The 21,582-nt window shown below is 46.1% G+C and overlaps 1 protein-coding gene across 1 annotated transcript in view; it reads right to left on the bottom strand.

Annotated features, from left to right (window-relative positions):
• Positions 1-1,155, bottom strand: part of JAKMIP3 (Janus kinase and microtubule interacting protein 3) — a 118,242-nt gene extending 117,087 nt beyond the window's left edge. Inside the window, exon 1 of the mRNA XM_040361366.1 lies at positions 998-1,155. Coding sequence (XP_040217300.1) covers positions 998-1,132 — 135 coding nt within the window. The 5' untranslated portion in view covers positions 1,133-1,155. The remainder of the gene's footprint in view (positions 1-997) is intronic.
• Between the last annotated feature and the right edge of the window lie 20,427 nt (positions 1,156-21,582).

Genomic DNA, 21,582 nt, shown 5'->3' on the forward strand with positions numbered 1-21,582 from the left:
AGATAGATTCATGCATTGCATGAATCTATCTATAATTGCTGCTGACACCCCCTATTCAGGTGTCCAGACCCTTTTTGGGCCCCGGGCACCTGAATTACAGCGGTGGGTGGTTTTTGGAAGCGATTGATTAGAGCCATATAATAGGCACCCAAAAATGTGAACAGCGGGCGCCATGCGGGCGCCATGCATACTGTGAATGAGAGGATCTGCTGATTAGACATGTGCACTGCCGAAAAATGTATTCGTTTTCGTTTCATTTGCTTTTGCCTTTTTCGGAAACTCTGAATTTATAAATTCGGTAATTTAAAAATTCGGAATTCGGATATTCAAAAATTCTGCAGTTCTGCAATTAGACAATTCGACAATTCGGAAATTCGAAAGTTCAGAAATTCAAAAACCTAAATTTCCGGAATTTCTAATTTCTGCATTTTTGAATTCTGAATTTTCAGATTTACGAATTTTTGAATTTCCAAATTTCGGATTTTTAAATCTTGTAATTTCGAATTTAAGAATTTACGAATTTCGCATTTTCAAATCTTGGAATTTCTAATTTAAGAATTTACGAATTTACGATTTTCGAATTCCCGAAATTTCGAATTTCCTAATTTCGAATTTTCAAATTTCCGAAAATTCAATATTTCAAAATTCGAATTTTCTAATTTCCAACATTTTCTAACTTTGAAATACTGAATTTCCGAAATTTAGAATTTCCGAATTCCCGAAATTTTGAATTTCAGAATTCCCGAAATGTCGAATTTCAAAAATTCAGAAATTTTGGAATTAACTAATTTGTCAAAATTCGTAAAAAAAATATTTCTGAACTAAACAAATTGCACATGTCTACTGCTAATACTGTGACAGGCAACATGGGTATCATAGCCGTGTTTATTACAGTTGTACATTACAATCCTATAAGGAGAATGAATTCATAAAGGTGGATGTATTTACCTCATGTGCAAGGTAAGCTTGGTATGACCATGTGAGTCTACATACTCACCTTACTCTTTTCCTGCTGGAGTTCTATTTGGATATCAGTAAGTTTGGCTCTCAGGTCTTCATTGGCAGCTTGCAGGGAAGCAGGTGAGTCGGTTCTCTCTGCCTTAGCTCTGCTGCTGATGCCCTTTTTTGACATTGTGAGGTGGAGTGGCAGGAAGGGCACAGAGAGAGCCCCTCTGCGTCACAGAGCCAAGCCTCCCTGGTCCTCTTTCTACATTTTTCTTCTTTTCTGGAGAAAGAAAAAAAAGAGTACACATTATTATTATTATTTATTTTTAATATAGTGCCAACATATTCTGCAGTGGTGTAAAATTTAGAAATTTAAATATAACTATAGAAGGAATAAAGTAAAGTAAGAAAAGGAGGGAAAGCTGTGAGTGGAGGAGCTTGCAGTTCTGCTTATGGAAAAAAGATCCATGCTGGGCTGTGTGTTAGGAAAGCAAATTAATCGCTTTCCTAACACTGAACCGCCTCTCAGCCAATCAGGTGCTCGGGTCTATTACACAGTGGCTGCGTTTGATGGGCACAGTGGCTGCGTTTGATGGGCACAGTGGCTGCGTTTGATGGGCACAGTGGCTGCAATGGTGGCAATTTATGGGTACGGTGGCTGAGTTTGATGGGCCCAGTGGCTGCGTTTGATGGGCACAATAGCTGCGTTTGATGGGCACAGTGGCTGCAATTGATGGGGTTTTTCCGATACCACTTTTTTAGGACTGAGTACAAGTACCGATACTTTTTTTCAAGTACTCGCCGATACCGATTACCGATACTTTTTTTTTAAATGTGTCCCCAAATGCAGCCATGTCCCCCCACAGATGCAGCCATGTCTCCCCCCATATCCAGCCATGTCCCCCCATATGCAGCCATGCCCCCCCCATATCCAGCCATGTCCCCCCATATCCAGCCATGTCCCCCCATATCCAGCCATCTCCCCCATATGCAGCCATGTCTCCCCCCATATCCAGCCATGTCCCCCCATATGCAGCCATGTCTCCCCCCATATCCAGCCATGTCCCCCCCCATGCAGCCATGTCCCCCCCATGCAGCCATGTCTCCCCCCATATCCAGCCATGTCCCCCCATATGCAGCCATGTCCCCCCATATGCAGCCATGTCTCCCCACCATATCCAGCCATGTCCCCCATATGCAGCCATGTCTCCCCCCCATATCCAGCCATGTCCCCCATATGCAGCCATATCTCCCCCCCATATCCAGCCATGTCCCCCATATGCAGCCATGTCTCCCCCCCATATGCAGCCATGTCTCCCCCCATATCCAGCCATGCCCCCCCATGCAGCCATGTCCCCCCCATGCAGCCATGTCCCCCCATATGCAGCCATGTCTCCCCCCCATATCCAGCCATGTCCCCCATATGCAGCCATGTCTCCCCCCATATCCAGCCATGTCCCCCCATATGCAGCCATGTCTCCCCCCATATCCAGCCATGTCCCCCATATGCAGCCATGTCTCCCCCATATCCAGCCATGTCCCCCTTACCTGCATCCCGCTGCCGCCGACTAGTTAATACGTGCAGGGAACTCATTTGAATAGCTGTAATGATTCGCGCCACGCTGCGTATAGACACTCCCCCTTGCTCGGGATTGGACAGTTCACCCGAGCAAGGGGGAGTGTCTATACGCGGCGCGGCGGGAAAGACTACAGCTATTCAAATGAATGCTGTAATGTTCCCCGCGCGTATTAACCAGTCGGCGGCAGCGGGGGTGCGGCGTAACGGCGGCAATGGGGGGGAGTATTTGATTTCGGTATGGGGGGTATTTGCGGGAGTACGAGTACTCCCGCAAATACTCGGAATCGGTCCCGATACCGATACTAGTATCGGTATCGGGACAACCCTAGTTTGCGTGTATTTTGAGCACCAGCCACCACTGCTCTAAAATACTCTAAATTAGTTAGAATGTGTTTTTGACAAGGAATCTAAAATGGTTAAAATATTAAACTGTAAAATGGTCCAATTGTTCATCCATGCTTAACAATAAATTTTATGTTAAGAGTACAAATTATTATTATCAGATGAAGCGCACACACTGTATTTACCATTCTTCCAATATAAGTGTTATTTGACACATTCTGTATGATAACCTCTTTTTTGTACAAATTATCCTGAAAATTATGAAAAAAATAAAAAGAAATGTCTCAAACATTAGCGTCTGAAGAATGAACCGTACTTGCTGACCACAGCAGTTCACCAGTTAATTTGCTTTTCACTTGAATTTTTCTTTCCTACACCAGAAAACATAGAGAGAGGATCTTCTTGGCGATCTAAGCAATTTTCCCTTCATAGAGTATTAAGTATAAGCCCCCCGGGACTTTTCTTTCCATAGAAAGCCGAGGCTTCAGAAAATCAGCTCCTGAAGGTAAAACAATCCTGGAGCTACAAAATACGTTTTCCATTCAGAGAATTTACATTATTGTTCAATTCTAAAGAAAAAAAGGCCATACAAGGTGAGTGCAACTTTTTCTTGTACATCATCTTATAAAAGCTAAAATACCTAAAATGGAAAAAAGAAAATGGTAATGTGTCCTGTCATTGTCATATACAGCCAGGCATTGTACTATTACATAAATAGAAAATAGTTCATCTATAAAGAAAAAATAAAAGTAAGAAAAATGACAGAAAACTGGGTCGCTGTGACGCCGTCTTTGGAGCTTGTAAAAGGTCAAATTGTTCCTTTCTCTACCCGAGAAAATCTTATTCCAGTCTTTGCAGTTTGCATTAATTCTGAGGACATGTGAGATAAACTGAAACTTCAATAGGCTTCAAAGTCCATGGGCCAGATTCACGTAGATCAGCGGATCTATAGATCCGCTCGATCTATCTGATTTAAGATCCGCTCCCGCAAGTTTGCGAGGCAAGTGGGTAATTCACAAACCACTTACCTCCAAACTTGCGGCGGCGGATCCTAAATCCCCCGGCGGAATTCAAATTCCGCGGCTAGGGGGAGTGTACTATTTAAATCAGGCGCGTTCCCGCGCAGATTTAAATGAGCATGCGCCGTCCGCGAAATTTCCCGGCATGCATTGCTCCCACTGACGTCACTAGGACGTCAGTGGTTTCGACGTGAGCGTAACTTGCGACGCGCGGGTTTCTGAATTGGCGTACGCAAACGACGTAAATTTTTTTAAAAGCGACGTGGGAACGCCGGCTATACTTAACATTGGCTGCGCCTCATAGAAGCAGGGGTAAGTATACGCCGGGAAAGCCGATACGGAAACGTCGTAACAACACTGCGTCGGGTCCGCGTACGTTCGTGAATTTGCGTATCTCGCTGATTTACATATTATTCAGCGTAAATCAGCGGGAACGCCCCCGGCGCTATTTTCAAATTGAAAATAAGATCCGACGGTGTAACACAGTGTAACACTGTCGGATCATAGCCATATCTATGCGTAACTGATTCTATGAATCAGACGCATAGATACGACCAGTTTAAGTCAGAGATACGACGGCGTATCAGGAGATACACCGTTGTATCTCTTTGTGAATCTGACCCCATATGTGCAAAAAAAAATAAAAAATCTAAAAAACAAAAACACTGTATGCATAGTATGCATGTGGAGTGTCGTGCCCACCCCCTCCCTTGGACTACAGGAGAGTCAGGACGCTCTCTACGTTGCAGATAGAGAAAGGAGCTGTGTGTTAGTGGGCGTCCTGTCTCTCCTGTAGTCCAAGGGAGGGGGCGAGCACGACACTCCACACCAGGGAGAAAGCCTCGCATTACTGTGTGGAGTTACAGACAGAAGAACAGGAAGTGAGGATTTCTCAGAAGAAATAAGGACATTTAAAAGCAAAATGGAAGGATGAGGTAAGTGAAGGTAAAGAAAGCTAATCAGGGAATTTTTTTTTTACCTTTACAACCCCTTTAAGGTACGTTAGTGATTTTCCTTTGGACTGGGTTACGGTAAAGCTGAGCTCCAGGCAAATAAAACAATCTAAATGTGCTATTTGTTGTAAACAAGAGTTGTGCTTATCCTGCCCTGTAAATAATATTAAAATATAAGGAGAAAAGGAGAAAATATCTATTACAGTAGATCCTCAGATTACGAGCATAATCCGTTCCAGGAGAATACTCGTAATCCAAAGTACAAACAAACAAAGCGAGTTTCCCCATAGAAGTCAATGGAAACTAAAATTATTTGTTCTGCATTGACTTCAATGGCATGCAATACCGCATGTGGCCAGAGGCAGGGGGGGTGCCAGAGAGCCTCGGAAATGGCCGGAAAGGCCCAAGGACAGTTCGGCTGACCTCTGCAAACCTTGGAAAGACTCCGTTCCCGAGCCTTTTCGAGGTTTGCCGAGGTCAGCCGAGCTGTCCTCGGCCTTCCGTGCATTTCCGCACGGCGCCGTTCGGCACCGTTCGGCCTACGGTGCCCCCCACCTTAGGCCAAACGCGGTACTGCACACTGCTTTGACCTGAATCCTGCTCGTTTTGCAAGACAACACTCGCAAACCGAGTCAGGATATTTTAAAATACAGCGCTCGTATTTCGACAATGCTCGTTAACCACGTTACTCGCAATCCGAGGTTCCACTGTATTCTCTATGGAGTTGGTGTACATCGCCACTCCATGTCACCTAAAGCCAAATACCTGGAGCCCAAAAAAGTTCTGGGGCTTTTTTTGTAGCTCGAATCTGGCAGATTTGTGCAATTTTAAGCGCTTTTTTGGCTATGGGAATGCATGAAAACGCTTGATTTGAGCGTCGTCGCACGTTTTTGAGGGTATTCCTTCTCAAATGTAATAATTAAATAGAAATAATTAATAATAAACAATAAATAATATAATGCATAAATAAACAGTATAAGAAATAAAGAAATAAAATTAAAAAACCCTAACCCCAACCCTTAACCCTAATATTTCAACCCCTAATATTAAACCCTAAGGCCCCTTTCACACTGGGGCGGGGGTGGCGGTAAAGCGCTGCTATTTTTAACTGCGTTTTACCGTAAAAAAAACAAAAAAACGCTGTACACACATGCTAAAAAACTTGCATTCAACACTCGAAAAAAACGCAACACTCAAGTGTGAATGCAGCCTTAGCCCCCATTCACACCTAGGCGTTTTGTCGCCTGTAGTGTGACGCCGCAGCAGCCCCGAGACGCTGGAGGGATGAAAACACATTGCCCTCTATGGAGATGGTTCACATCTCCACGCCGAACGCTGTACGCCTGCCGCCTGAAAAAAAGTCCCGGACCTTTTTTTCAGGCGGCTTTCAGCATAGGAGATGTGAACCATCTCCATAGAGGGGGTGAGGCTGCATTCACAATCGCGGTGTTTTGTCGCCGCAAATCGCGGTACAAAACGCCGCAATTTGTCGCCGCAATTCGCGGGACAAAACGCAGCGATTTTGTACGCCTAGGTGTGAATGCAGCCTAAGAGAAAGGGCTGTTAGTGGCTGTAGGAGTAATCTGGTGGCAACACTGAGGAATTGTGATTCACAGATATAGTTTAGCAACTGCAGCGAGGGGGAATAGGTGACAACCCTGTGGATATTTCTACAGTGGCATTACAGTGTTGTCACTTTTTGGGGGTAGGTGGCTAAAGGTAGCTTGACAAAGAAAATGATTGTTCAAAATGCATATTGCTTTTACCATTCATACAATAAATGATGCTTTTATGACACGACAAGCTGAGTGGCTTATAGTCCATATTGTGGGATCAACAAGCAGACAAAAAAAAGAGATGGAAGATTGCAATACGCTGAATAAGGCTTCATTTCCATGGACGTTTTTACAGCCACTTTTCTGAGCGTTTTTTTGCAGCTTAAAAACGTCTCTCCATGTTAGTCTATGGCCTCATGCCCACCATGACGTTTTTGAGCTGTAGATGGCTGAGCCGTTTTTAAACTGCAAAAAAAAAACAGGACCAGTGCGTTCTGAAGCTCCAGCGTTAGAGCTGTAAGCCTCGTCCTGCGTTTCTTTCTCTATTCAAAACCATTGGTTCTCTATGGGAGCCCATTGATTTGAATAGAGGTCGCACCTGAAGTCGGTTCAAGATGATCCGACTTGCAGGGCGACTGGTGTGCAGAGAATCTTGAAGGGGAACCCCCGCACAAATTAAAAAACAAGATGCGTGAGGTTCCCCCCAGGATGATACCAGACCCTTTGGTCTGGTATGGATTTTAAGGGGAACACCTACGCCGAAAAAAAATGGTGTGGGGGTTCCCCCAAAATCCATACCAGACCCTTATCCGAGCATGCCGCCCGGACGGTCAGGAATGGGGGTGGGAACGAGCGAGCGACGGGAGGGAGCGATGTGGCAACATCGGAAAAAGAAAGGGGCAGAAGGCAGAAGGCAACGAGGAAGAGCGGGCTGGACGCTGCTAGTAAAAGAGCTGCAAGAAGATAGCAGCGGCCAGCCCCGAAGAAGGCACCGGAGAGCGGAAGAAGAACCCCGAAGGCAGAAGAAGACCCCGGAGAGCGGAGAAGACCCCCGGAGCTGGCTAATAAATTATTTTAAAAACCTGTGTTGTGTTTTTATTTTATTGACACTTTTCATCCCGGTGAATGGGTAGGGGTATGATGTACCCCATACTCATTCACGTAGGGTGGGGGGCCAGGAACTGGGGGCCCCCTTATTAAAGGGGGCTCACAGATTTCGATGAGCCCCCCGCCCGCAGACCCCGACAACCAACGGCCAGGGTTGTCGGGAAGAGACCTTTGTCCCCATCAACATGGGGGCAAGGTGCTTTGGGGTTGGGGGCGCAGTGCCCCCCCCCCCCCTGCCCCAAAGCACCCACCCCCCCATGTTGAGGGCATGTGGCCTGGTACGGCTCAGGGGGGGGGGGGAGCTCGCTCGTCCCCACCCCCATTCCTGACCGGCCGGGCGACATGTTCGGATAAGTGTCTGGTATGGATTTTGGGGAAACCCCAACGCCGTTTTTTTTGGGTGTAGGTGTTCCCCTTAAAATCCATACCAGACCGAAGGGTCTGGTATCATCCTGGGGGGGAACCTCACGCAACTTTTTTTATTAATTTGCGCGGGGGTTCCCCTTCAAGATTCTCTGCACACCAGTCGTGTCCCGCAAGTCGGATCATCTTGATCCGACTTCTGGTGCGACCTCTATTCAAATCAATGGGCTCCCATAGGGAACCATTGATTTTGAATAGAAACAGAAAAACGCGGCTGAAAACTAGCGCGGCAAAACGTGCATTAAATTCAATGCAAAACGCGGGAAAAATCGCAGTAAAAGCGCCGCTTTTTTCCTGGCGTCTGTACTAGCTTAACAGCCCGTTTTTTAAACCGTCCATGGAAATGAAGCCAAAAAGTAAAGTCACATACAGTAGTTTCAAGTTGTGAATTTGAATGGACATAAACACCCGGCACACAAATGAAATGTCTCAGTGATGATTTATTCATGGCGGTGCTGACATAAATAAAGTGTCCCCAGAGTCCTGTTTATTAAAAGTCTAGCTCAGAGAACCTGGACCTTCCTACACGAGGCTGATTAAACTGAATATTTTATTCTTCATAAGAAAGTAGCATCTTCCTAGTTTAGAGCTGCACTGCAATCTTTTGCCGCGTACACACGATCGGATTTCTGATGGAATAAAATCCGATGGAATTTTTCGCCGGAATTCCGATGAAGCTGACTTTCTTCAGTCTTGCCTACACACAGTGCGCCAGATTCTCGAAGATCTGCGGCGGCGTAACGTATCTCATTTACGTTACGCCGCCGCAAGTTTTACGGGCAAGTGCTTGATTCACAAAGCACTTGCCTGTAAAGTTGCGGCGGCGTAGAGTAAATCCCCCGGCGCAAGCCTGCCTAATTCAAATGATCCGGGTAGGGGGCGTGGATCATTTAAATTAGGCGTGTTCCCGCGCCGAACGTACTGCGCATGTGCCATCCCTAAAATTTCCCGACGTGCATTGCGCTAAATGACGTCGCAAGGACGTCATTGGTTTCGACGTGAACGTAAATGGCGTCCAGCCCCATTCACGGACGAGTTACGCAAACGACGTAAAATTTTCGAATTGCAACACGGGAACGACGGCCATACTTAACATTGGATACACCACCTAGGGGGCATGTTTATCTTTACGCTGCGTATCTCTTACGGAAACGGCGTAAATTTACTGCTACGGGCAAGCGTACGTTCGTGAATCGGCGTAACTACTCATTAGGATATTCTACGCCGACCTCAATGGACGCGCCACCTAGCGGCCAGCGTAAATATTGCACCCTAAGATACGACGGGGCAGGACGTCGTATCTTAGGCATGTTTAAGTGTATCTCAGTTTGAGAATACATTTAGACATACGACGGGCTTAGATTCGGAGTTACGTCGGCGTATCTACTGATACGCCGGCGTAACTCTTTGAGAATCTGCCCCTATCAGACTAAATTCCGACCGTCCTAAACTTGGTGACGTAAAACACTACGACGAGCCGAAAAAAAATAAGTTCAATGCTTCTGAGCATGCATGGATTTTTCTCCAATGGAATTCCACACAGACAATCGGAATTTCCTATCGTTTTTTTTCATCGGAAAAATTTAAAACATGTTCTATTTTTTTACACCAATGGAAAAAAATCCGATGGGGCCCACACACGATCGTTTTTTTTTCCGATGAAAAAAACGATCGTGGAGTGCCACCATACAGGTCCAAAATTTGCCAATAGTTTGCTGAAACTACAGTGCATTGAAAAAGTATTCACACCCCTTGAAATTTTCCACATTTTGTCATGTTACAACCAAAAACGTAAATGTATTTTATTGGGATTTTATGTGATAGACCAACACAAAGTGGCACATAACTGCCTGCCGCGACCTCCGTTACCGTGCCCGTGGGACCCGCAGACTCGATGTCTGACGGGTACCCGCGATCGTGTCACGGAGCTGAAGAACGGGGAGATGCCAGTGTAAACAAGGCATTTCCCTGTTCTGCCTAGTGACAGGACAGTGATCTACTGCTCCCTGTCATCGCTGTTGTGTCACTGGTAGCCCATCCCACCCACAGTTAGAATCACTCCCTAGGACACACTTAACCCCTTTCTCGCCCCCTAGTGTTTAACTCCTTCCCTGCCAGTGTAATTTACACAGTAATCAGTGCATTTTTATAGCACTGATCGCTGTATAGATAACAATGGTCCCAAAATAGTGTCAAAAGTGTCGGCCATAACTCGATGTCTGACCGGTACCCATGATCGTGTCACGGAGCTGAAGAACGGGGAGATGCCAGTGTAAACAAGGACAGGACAGTGATCTACTGCTCCCTGTCATCGGGAGCAGTGATCAGTGTCGTGTCACAGTAAGCCCCCCCACAGAGTTAGAATCACTCTCTAGGACACACTTAACCTCTTCCTCGCCCCCTAGTGGTTAACCCCTTCCCTGCCAGTCACATTTATACAGTGCATTTTTATAGCACTGATCGCTGTATAAGGCCGTGTACACACGGGCAAACATGTACGATGAAACGGTCCGCCGGACCGTTTTCACCGTACATGTCTGCCCGGGGATTTCTGTACGATGGCTGTATTAACCTTCGTACAGAAATCCGCGCGTAAACAATACGCGGGGCGTGTCCGCGGTGTCGCCGCGATGATGACGCGGTGTCGCCGCGACAATGACGCGGCGACGTGGGCGGGCCTGCCAGTTAAATGCTTCCACGCATGCGTCAAAGTCATTCGACGCATGTGAGGGATGGCGGGCGCTCGGACATGTACGGTAGGTCTGTACAGACGACCGAACATGTCCGAGCGGGCAGGATTCCAGTGGATGGTTTTAAGACAAGTCCAGGAATATTTGTCCGCTGGGAAAAGGCCCGGCGGGCAAATGTTTGCTGGAATCCTGCACGCTCGGGCCTACACACGACCGAACATGTCTGCTGAAACTGACCCGCGGACCAGTTTCAGCAGACATGTTTGGTCTTCTGTACGGGGCCTGAAGGACAATGGTCCCAAAATGGCATCAAAAGTGTCCGATGTGTCCGCCATAATGTCACAATAAAAATCACTGATCGCCGCCATTACTAGTAAAAAAAAATATTAATTAGAATGCCATAAAACTATCTCCTATTTTGTAGACGCTATAACTTGAATGTACACTGCGCAGCTCAGCATGCATTCCCGGATCATGGCATCCCCCGCCAGACAATCAAGAGACCAAAAATCTGTCACACGAAAGTAGCCCATGAAGAAGTTGACAGCAGCAGAGTTTAGTTACGCTTTATGTAAAGTAGTCCTGAGAGAACAATGGATAATGCCATTGATGATCCCTCCACTTCTATAAGGCCAGGTTCACACCTATGCGAATTGAGTGCGGCTTAAACCGCATCCAATTCGCAGAACATTTTAAAATACATTGTTTTCAATGACGCTGGTTCACATATGTGCGATGCATTCGCACTGCGCATTGCCGCCAAACCGTGTGCGTCTTTTAGGCATTGCGGTGCGGCTCAGGTGCGAATTCAAGCCCATTATCTTCTATGGGTACGCAGCTGAATTCGCAGATGTGTTCAGTTCTCTTCAGGAATTTCTCTCATTCAGCTCAATACACTTCTCCCCCACTCTCCTCTCACCCGGAACTTCTCCCAGGTCTCCAAAATCACATCTTAAACTTTGCTAATCTGCTGAACACTTCTCTTATCTCTCTGCAGAGATAAGAGAGCTGAAATTCCCACCGCACTAGTGTGATTCCGTCCTAAAACTTAATTTTCTCGGCTATTCAGAGGCGTCAGGAGGGGGCGGCTGGGGGGGACTGGAGCCCCGTATGGGTCCCACGAAAAGCCCCAGCTCTCAGGAATGCACCGTCCAATTGTCTGCCCCAAGCTTTTCCAGATGCCGCTATGCAGAGACCGCAATGATCTAGATCGCCACCGAGTGACATAGCAGGTCCCGCCTTCTGGAGCCTACAGCGCCTATTATGTATGTCCCACAGATCCAATTCCAGGACCGCGGGACGTGTGACGTCCATCATAGGTGCCACAGGCTCTAGAAGGCGGGAATTACTGTGAGATCCCCGTTTTTGCCACCTAGCAACGCCCGTGCCTGGTTTCCATACTGTGTCAGTAACCCAGATATACACAGATGCTCTGACTTTCCTGAAAACCTTTTCCAAGTCACACATGGAAGTATAGCAGCCAGGTAACTAGTATATTCAGAAAGAGGTTTAGCAATTGCAAATTTTAAAAAAGACCAAAAAATGAACTGAGCCTTCTAATTGTTCCCTGATTAGAGTTATAATGCCTAGATTCACAAAGATTGCGGCAACTTTGCGGCGGCGTAGCTTAAGGCATTTAAGCTACGCCGCCGTAAGTTAGCGAGGCAAGTACATGATTCACAATGTACTTGCCTGCTATGTTTTACGGCGGCGTAGCCTAAAGCGGGCGGGCGTAAGAGCGCCGAATTCAAATGTGTGTAAGGGGGGCGTGTTTTATGTTAATAAGGCTTGACCTTACGTTTTTGACGTTTCTTTTCACTGCGCATGCGCCGGGCGCCTACATTTCCCAGTGTGCATTGCGGCTAAGTACGCCGCACGGGCCTATTGATTTTGACGTGGACGTAAGCGACATAAATCCCGATTCACGGACCACTTACGCAAACAACGTAAAAATTTCGAAATTCGACGCGGGAACGGCGGCCATACTTAACATTTCTATTCCAACTAGTGCCTAGCTCTAACTTTAGGCGGCCTATCTCGAACGTAAACGGCGTAAAAGTACTGCGTCGGCCGGGCGTACGTTCGTGAATCGGCGTATCTACTCATTTACATATTCTACGCCGACCGCAATGGAAGCGCCACCTAGCGGCCATCCGAAATATTGCAATCTAAGATAGGACGGCGCAAGCCGTCGTATCTTAGATATGTTTAAGCGTATCTCTGTTTAAGCATACGCTTAAACATAAGTCGGCGTAGATTCTGAGTTAGGTCGGCTTATCTACTGATAACCCTGCCTAACTCTTACTGAATCTACCTAATATGGATCAATAATTGTAGATCAGCTGATAATATCCACACAACAAGACGCGATTCAAACAACACAGATCATAGCAGGTTGTATGCAATTAAAAATCATGGCAAGAGTTCTGAATCCTATCCAGTTGAAACAAGTCATGCTAACTGGCATAAATTATTAACAGCTACAGCGTGATTTCCCCTCCTCGCTGCTTCGCTGACCTTTTAAAACAAATCAATGCAATTTATTCGCGTTAACGATGTTTGCTGTTTGAAGGCGACAGAAACATCAACAATCCTGGCCTTATACGGCGTGATATCATGTGTCAAATGACATCCCATAAGAGACTCAACAATGGTGATTTATTCATAACATGGCAGCCACGGTCCACAGAGCTGTATACTATACTATACTCATAGGCGTGCGCACATAGGCCCAGATTCTCATACATTAGCGTTGCTCCTGGGCAGCGTAATGTATGAGCTCTACGTTTCACCGCCGCAGGTCTACAGGTTTAAATCCTGATTCTCAGAACACTTACCTGTAAACTTGCGGCGGTGTATCGTTAGATTGCTCGGCGCAAGCCCGCCCAATTCAAATGGGGCGGGCACCATTTAAATTAGGCACGCTCCCGCGCCTAGCGTACTGCGCATGCTCCGTCGGGTAAATTACCCGACGTGCATTGCGCTAAATGACGTCGCCCCGACGTCATTTGCCTAGATGTATACGTAAATGGCGTCCAGCGCCATTCACGGACGTCTTACGCAAACGACGTAATTTTGATTCAATTCGACGCGAGAACGACGGCCATAGTTAACATTGGCTGCCCCTGCTAATAGCAGGGGCAACCTTACGCGTCGGGTACGCTACGCAAACGACGTTAATTCGCTGCGTCGACCTCGCGTATGTTCGGGAATCGCCGTACTTACCTCATTTGCATAGACGACGGGGAAAAGCGACGATGCGACACCTAGCGGCGGGAAAAAAAAATTACTTTTAAGATCTGACAGCGTAACAGCCTTACGCTTGTCAGATCTAATGGGTACCTATGCGCAACTGATTCTAAGAATCAGTCGCATAGATACCCGGGGCCAGATGAGGAGTTACGACGGCGCTAATGGTGTTGCGCCGTCGTAACGCCTTCGAGAATCTGGCCCATAGGGTGTAAGGTGTGCCTGGGCACACCCTAATCACCCTGTACTATGCAGATTCCCCCTGCTGCCTGGCTGCAGAGAAAGGGACTGGGGAATGTCCGTCTCAAAAGTTAGACATCAGGGGTCTGTTTAGACCACTGATATTTCACCAAAGCCCCCAAACAGGGCTCCTAAAAAAAAAACAAAAAAAAAACGAATATTAAAATAATAATAAAAATAAAATTGTAAAAAAATAATAATATTAATAATACAAATAAAGATAAACTACTGACACCAATCTCTGCCCTGCTGACTTGAGCACTGCCATATTTGGTATATTACACACGCATGTGTGTTTGAGCTTTGGTGTGCACACCCTAATGCAATAGGCTGCGCACACCTATGACTATACTATACCAGCTTTTGTCACTCCAATATGTATGTAAGGGCCCTTTCACACCAGCGGACCAACGGTCCGCTTTTCATAAGTCCGTTAACGGACTTACAATGGTCCCCTGAATACAGAATAGTCGTTACGCCGGCGCAACTAAGCAATTGCGCTGCGTAACTATGGTTTACGCAGACGCAATTGCTACCTGAATCCACCCCCGTGTGTACGCGGCATTACAAATTCACTCAATTTTGCTGATTTGCCCGAACACATTAACATGGCATTGCGTTGCCTCGAACGAACCATTAAAAAGAAAATCCACACCAAATAGGAAGAATCAGTGGCCCAGATTCAAGTAGAATCGCGCAATATTTGCGTGGGCAAAGAGCAATTTTTTTTCTCTGCGCCCACGCAAATATTGCGCTTTGCCCGCGATTCACGGAGCAGTTGCTCCGTAAATTGCGCGGGCAATATGCTAAGCAGCCGGGCGCAAGGCTGCCTAATGTAAATGATCCCGCCGGGGGCGGGAATCATTTAAATTAGGCGCGCTCCCGCGCCGAGCGAACAGCGCATGCTCCGTCGGGAAACTTTCCCGACGTGCATTGCGGCAAATGACGTCGCAAGGACGTCATTTGCTTGTAAGTGAACGTGAATGGCGTCCAGCGCCATTCACGGTTCACTTACGTAAACGACGTGAAATTTGAACGTCGCGAGCGGGAGGCGCAGCTATACTTTAGCATTGGTTGCGCCTGCTATTAGCAGGAGCAACCTTATGCTAAAGGCGCCGTACGGAAACTCTGTACCTTGCGTACGCAGGGCCCGCGCAACTTTTGTGAATCGGTGGTAGTATGCAATTTGCATACTACACGCCGATCACAAAGGCCGCGCCCCCTAGCGGCCAACGCAAGAATGCAGCCTGAGATATGAAGGCATAAGGAGGCTTATGTTTGTCACATCCTAGGCTGCATTCGGTGTAACGAGGTTCCTGAATCAGGAGCACTCGTTACACCGGAGCAAGTAAGCACTTGCGCCGCGCAACTATGGTTGCGCGGGCGCAAGTGCTTCTTGAATCTGGGCCAGTAAATGGAACGATTATGGCAGTTATATAATCACAGCAGATGTCAGTTTATTTCTGCTCTTAAATGAGTCCACGTTTCATGTTTTGCTAGACAGTGTTATCCTGTTTGGAGAAAGGATTTCTAAGGACAATTTATTATCCTGCGCATAATCTAGATAAAGAGCGCACTGTGGATTTCAGACTGTACGGCGATAAAGAGAGAAGACAACTACTTAAAAATGTTGACTGCTTTTTCTTTATATTTTAGCTAATTTTAGACATTTGGTAACATTAGTCCCTCTGCAGAAGAACTTATGCCGCCTACACACGACCGTTTTTCGGGTTGTAAAAAATGACGTTTTTTTTAACCACTTAAGCCCTGGACCTTTAGGCAGCTAAAGGACCCGGCCAGGTTTTGCGATTCGGCACTGCGTCGCTTTAACTGACAATTGCGCGGTTGTGCGACATGGCTCCCAAACAAAATTGGCGTCCTTTTCCCACAAATAGAGCTTTCTTTTGGTGGTATTTGATCACCTCTGCGGTTTTTATTTTTTGCGCTATAAACAAAAATAGAGCGACAAATCTATATTTTTTACTTTTTGCTATAATAAATATCCCTCAAAAATATATAAAAAAAACATTTTTTGTACGTGCTTGTGCCCATCCGTGCCATTCTGCTGACGTAAATGTGCCGACGTAAATGTGTCCTTAAGTGGTTAATGTCATTAAAAACGATCGTGTCTCTCTGGTCTCTCCTTAAACCCTAACAAAACAACGGCCCTTAATGTTTCCCTTCCCCACTCCATAGTGCAGAACCTTAGGGATGATTTTCATTTTCAATGGGCACTACATTCTCTCCCTTATTTAGGGGTTCAAATAACGTCCTCTATTGAGACGCTTTACAAGGCTAATTACCCCCCTTTGTTTAAAAAATTGAAAGACGATCTTCGTCGATGGGCTGACTATTCTTTATCCTGGTTTGGCAGGATAAACTCTGTCAAAATGACGCTCCTACCCAGATTACTTTATTATTTTCGAACTCTACCAGTGGCTATCCCGAGAGGAGACTTACAGTGTCTACAGGCTGAGGCCCTCCTCTTTATATGGAATAATAAGAGATCTCGGCTGAGCAAACAGACTTTATATGCCCCAAAAACTAAAGGAGGTCTGGGCCTCCCTAATTTGCAAAACTATTTCCAAGCTGCTCAGGTGGCTCAATTAGCTTATACTACAGCGGCTGGTCCCACGCCCCTTTGGGTCTCGATTGAGGCGCTCGCCTGTTATCCTCTGGCTATAGGAACGTTGATGTGGCTTCCCAGTCGACTACGCCCTCCTATTTTATGCCCTTCTTTATCACATTCATTGGCGGTCTGGGACAGAGTACGCCACCGGGCATCCTTAGCATCTCCCCACACTCCTTTACCCCCTGTTTTTTGTAATCCAGAGTTCCCACCTGGTTTGGCACCACAACCATTTCATTGGTGGTTGAATAAAGGATTGCTTAGAATTGGGGACTATCTTAATGGTCATCAGATACATTCTTTCCAACATTTTAAGGATGAGTTACAGGTACCTGATAGTGAATTGTTCCGATTTAACCAAATAATATCTTTTGTCAGACGCAAGCTCAATCTTGTTACAGAACCACTGGCTCTCACACCATTTGAGTTGGTTTGCCAGGCAAAAGGGCTAGTAGCAGGACGGGTTTCTGTGGTCTATACGTCCCTCGCAGAACCAAAATCAAAGCTCCCTTACATGAAACATTGGGAAAAAGATCTGAATATTGTTTTTGAATTGTCAGATTGGCAAGATATGGCTTACAACTTATCTAAAATCTCTATCAATACCACGTTAATCGAAGCCAACTATAAAACTCTTTTACGGTGGTACTTGGTACCGACTCGGGTGGCTAAAATGCATGTATCTGCTTCGCCTAATTGCTTTAGGCATTGTGGTCAATTGGGGACAATGTATCATGTTTGGTGGCAGTGCCCTACGGCGATCAGGTTCTGGATCAGGATTTTTAATTTGATACATTCAGTGACGGGGGTGAATATTCGTAGATCCCCCGAGATAGCTTTATTTCACAGATTGCCTGATGAGGTGCCCGGGACATCAGTGAAATTAATCTTGTACATTTTGCTAGCGGCAAGAATCGCAATAGCCCGTCAGTGGAAACAATTGAGTATCCCCCTGGATTTTGTTAAAAATAAGGTAAATTGGATTATGGTAAATGATAAACTCACGCATATACTCCATAATAAATCGGAGAAATTTGAGAAAATTTGGGACCCCTGGATTCAGTATATCTCGGTTCCCCAATGAGCTCTGAGTTGACCCTCTTCTGCTCTTTTATTCTCTTACCCTTTTACTTTTTTCTTGTTCTTATTTTTCCTCTCTTCTTATTTTTAATTTATTTCCTTTTTCCCTCTTTCTCTTTCTTTTCTTCCTTTAATGCTTGTTGTGTTTGACCATACGGTATACTAGGTCATTTTGGAATCTTATCTGATCTTTAGACTCTCAGGAAATGGATAAAGATTCCTTGTTATGTATTACACGGTATTGCTCTTTGACTTTTAATTTACTTATGTTAGATTGTATAATGGTGCCCAAGCTCCTATTGGGGCTTGCGGTGATTTTGGCCTGTCTCTATTTGGGGCTAATTTTCTATTTTTTTTTGTTTATTGTATCTCTATTTACAAGGCCTTAATACTGTGTAATGATTGGAATCGTTATTATTTTTATTTTCTGTTTTCCTTCATTGAAATGTTATTTGTCTAACGAGTGGCCTGTGTGTGCCGACTATTCTGTTCTTTTCTTCAATAAAAATATTGAAATATAAAAACGATCGTGTGTGGGCTCCAGAGCATTTTTCACGACGTAAAAAAATGGGCATTAAAAATTTAGAACATGCTCTAATTTTTCACGTCGTTTTTAACGTCGTAAAAAAATGGTCGTGTGTGGGCTTTAACGACGTGAAAAAAACGTGCATGCTCAGAAGCAAGTTAGGAGACGGGAGCGCTCGTTCTGGTAAAACTACCCTTCATAATGGAGAAAGCACATTCATCACGCTGTAACAGACAGAAAAGCGCGAATCGTCTTTCATTAACACAAAATCGGCAAAAGCAGCCCAAAGGGTGGCGCCATCCGCATGGAACTTCCACTTTATAGTGCCGTTGTACGTGTTGGACGTCACCGCGCTCTGCTAGAGCATTTTTTTTTCACGATCGTGTGTAGGCAAGAACTTTGGGCTAGATTCAGCAACAACATACGGCGGCGTATCTCCAGATTCGCCGCCGTAATTTCAAATCTGCGCCGTCGTATCTTTATGCCGATTCTCAAAGGCAGATATGTTGAAAAAATAGGCTTCCTCCGCCGACGTAACATGAATACGCCGGCGTATAATTGTGTGCATATTTACGCTGGCCGCTAGGTGGCGCTTCCGTCGTTTTCGGCGTAGAATATGCAAATGACCTAGATACGCCGATTCACAAACGTACGTGCGCCCGGCGGAATTTTTTTACGTCGTTTGCGTAAGGCTTTTCCGGCGTAACGTTGCTCCTGCTTCTATGAGGCGTACGCAATGTTAAGTATGGACGTCGTTCCTGCGTCGAATTTTGAATTTTTTACGTCGTTTGCGTATAGGGCTGGACGTAATTTACGTTCACGTCGAAACCAATACGTCCTTGCGGCGTACTTTGGAGCAATGCACACTGGGATATGTACACGGACGGCGCATGCGCTGTTCGTAAAAAAAAACGTCAATCACGCCAGGTCACCACCCATTTACATAAAACACGCCCCCTCATACTCATTTGAATTAGGCGCGCTTACGCCGGCCCCATTTACGATACGCCGCCGTAACTTAGGTGGCAAGTGCTTTGTGAATACAACACTTGCCTCTCTGATTTACGGCGGCGTAGCGTTAATACGCTACGCTACGCCGCAACAATGCGCTCGGCTACCTGAATCTAGCCCTTTGTATTTTCTAGACCCTTAAAAATTTATTTTTTTTACATACCGAAAAACGGTCGTGTGTACGCGGCATTACACTCTGTCTCTTGGACAGTCCTTTAACACACTACAGTAGTTTGTATAAGAAATGAAGGCATAACGTGTTACTCAGACCAACAACTACAAACTTCATATAGACAGTACTCTTTTTAACATTTAGATTCAGAACAGTAGATGTGAAGGGAAATAATGCTATCCGCTAATTCAGGGGTCTCCAAACTTTGCAGTACAAGGACCACATAGTATAATTTACAAATATTTGGAAAACACATTGGCCCAGATTCAAGAAGCAATTGCGCCTGTGTAACCATAGGTTACACAGCGCAATTGCTTACTTGCCCCCGGCGTAACGAATGCTCCTGATTCAGGAACCTCGTTACGCCGACTGCAGCCTAAGATATGCGCGGCATAAGGCTCTTATGCCCGCATATCTTAGGCTGCATTCTTGCGATGGCCGCTAGGTGGCGTTCCCGTTGTGCTCAGCGTATAGTATGCAAATTGCATACTAACACCGATTCACAACGTTGCGCGAGCCCTGCGTACGCAATTTACGTCGTTTCCGTACGGCGGTTTTTGCGTAAGGCTGCCCCTGCTATTAGCAGGGGCAGCCAATGTTACGTGTACCCGTCGTTCCCGCGTCGCGAAATTTGAAATTTACGTAGTTTGCATAAGTGAATCGTGAATGCCGCTGGACGCCATTCACGTTCAGTTTGAAGCAAATGACGTCCTTGCGACGTCATTTGCCGCAATGCACGTCTGGAAAGTTTACCGACGGAGCATGCGCTCTACGATCGGCGCGGGAACGCTTCTGCTCCGTGAATCGAGGGCAGCGCAAAAAAATTGCGGGGGCGCAGGGCAAAAACCTTGCCCTGCGCCTCCGTAAAAAAAAAGCGCAATTGTTACTGAATCCGGGCCATTGAACCATAGAATCCAATAGTCCCGCTTACATTCAGGAATGCCTATAATAGTCCCTTCTTACATTGAGTAGTGCTCAGCAGAGTCCCTCCTTATGTCCATGTGTGCCCAGCGGAATCCCCCCTTATATTGATGTGTTCCCAGCAGACTCCCCCTTATATCGATTTGTGCCCAGCAGAGTCCTCCCTTATATCAATTTGTGCCCAGCGGAATCTCCTTATATCCATGTGTGCCCAGCAGACTCACCCTTAAATCTACATGTGCCCAGCAAAGTCCTCCCTTATATCGATGTGTGCCCAGCAGAGTCCCCCTTATATTGATGTGTGCCCAGCATAATGCCCCCCTATATTGATGTGTGCCCAGCAGAGTCCCCCTTAAATCTATATGTGCCGAGCAGAGTCCTCCTTTTACATAGATGTGTGCTCTGCCGGGTCCCCCCTTACATCAATTGTGCCCTGTAGAATCCCCTTGCAAATCTATGTGCGCCTAGCAGGGTTCCCCCCATTAACATCAATGTGTGCCCAGCAGAGTCCTCCCTTACATCCATGTGTGCTTAGCACAGTCCCCTATTACATTCAGGAGTGCCCATAAGGCTCCTGCTTACTTTCAGCAGTGCCCAGCAGAGTCCTCCCTTTACCTTTCAGAAGGCAGGGCAGAAGTCAGGAGGCAGAGCGAGTCTGGATGAAGGAAGCCCAGTCCTCCTGTAAATGATGGGGATTGGCCTTCAGTCTTAACAACCATGGTGGAGGGTATCTGTTCTGAGAACTGCAGGAGGGTTAGGGCACTGGTCTCTGTATTACAATGCACAGACTGGCAACCCCACTGCCAGCCATGGTACTTTCGTTGACAGTTCCTGCAGGTAGGATAATGCCCCACAGGGGTTAAAAATGCCCTGCTAGCGGGCAAAAAAGCACAACTGAAACAGCAGTAAAGCACCGCTAAAATGAGCCACGCTTTACCACTAACGCACGGGCGGCCCCAGCGTGAAAAGGGATCTTAGGAAACAGCAATGCCCCTGATTAAAGTGTTACTAAACCCACAACGGTAAAATCAGTCTGTATATGCTGTAAAGCATGTTTGTTATACTCACTGTAGAACCTAAGGGGTTAATCCTTTGCGTTGTGTAAAAAGGCTGTTTGATCCTATCTTCTCTGATCTTCCC

Source organism: Rana temporaria, chromosome 8 (assembly GCF_905171775.1).
Source record: "Rana temporaria chromosome 8, aRanTem1.1, whole genome shotgun sequence".
Lineage (NCBI taxonomy): Eukaryota > Metazoa > Chordata > Amphibia > Anura > Ranidae > Rana > Rana temporaria.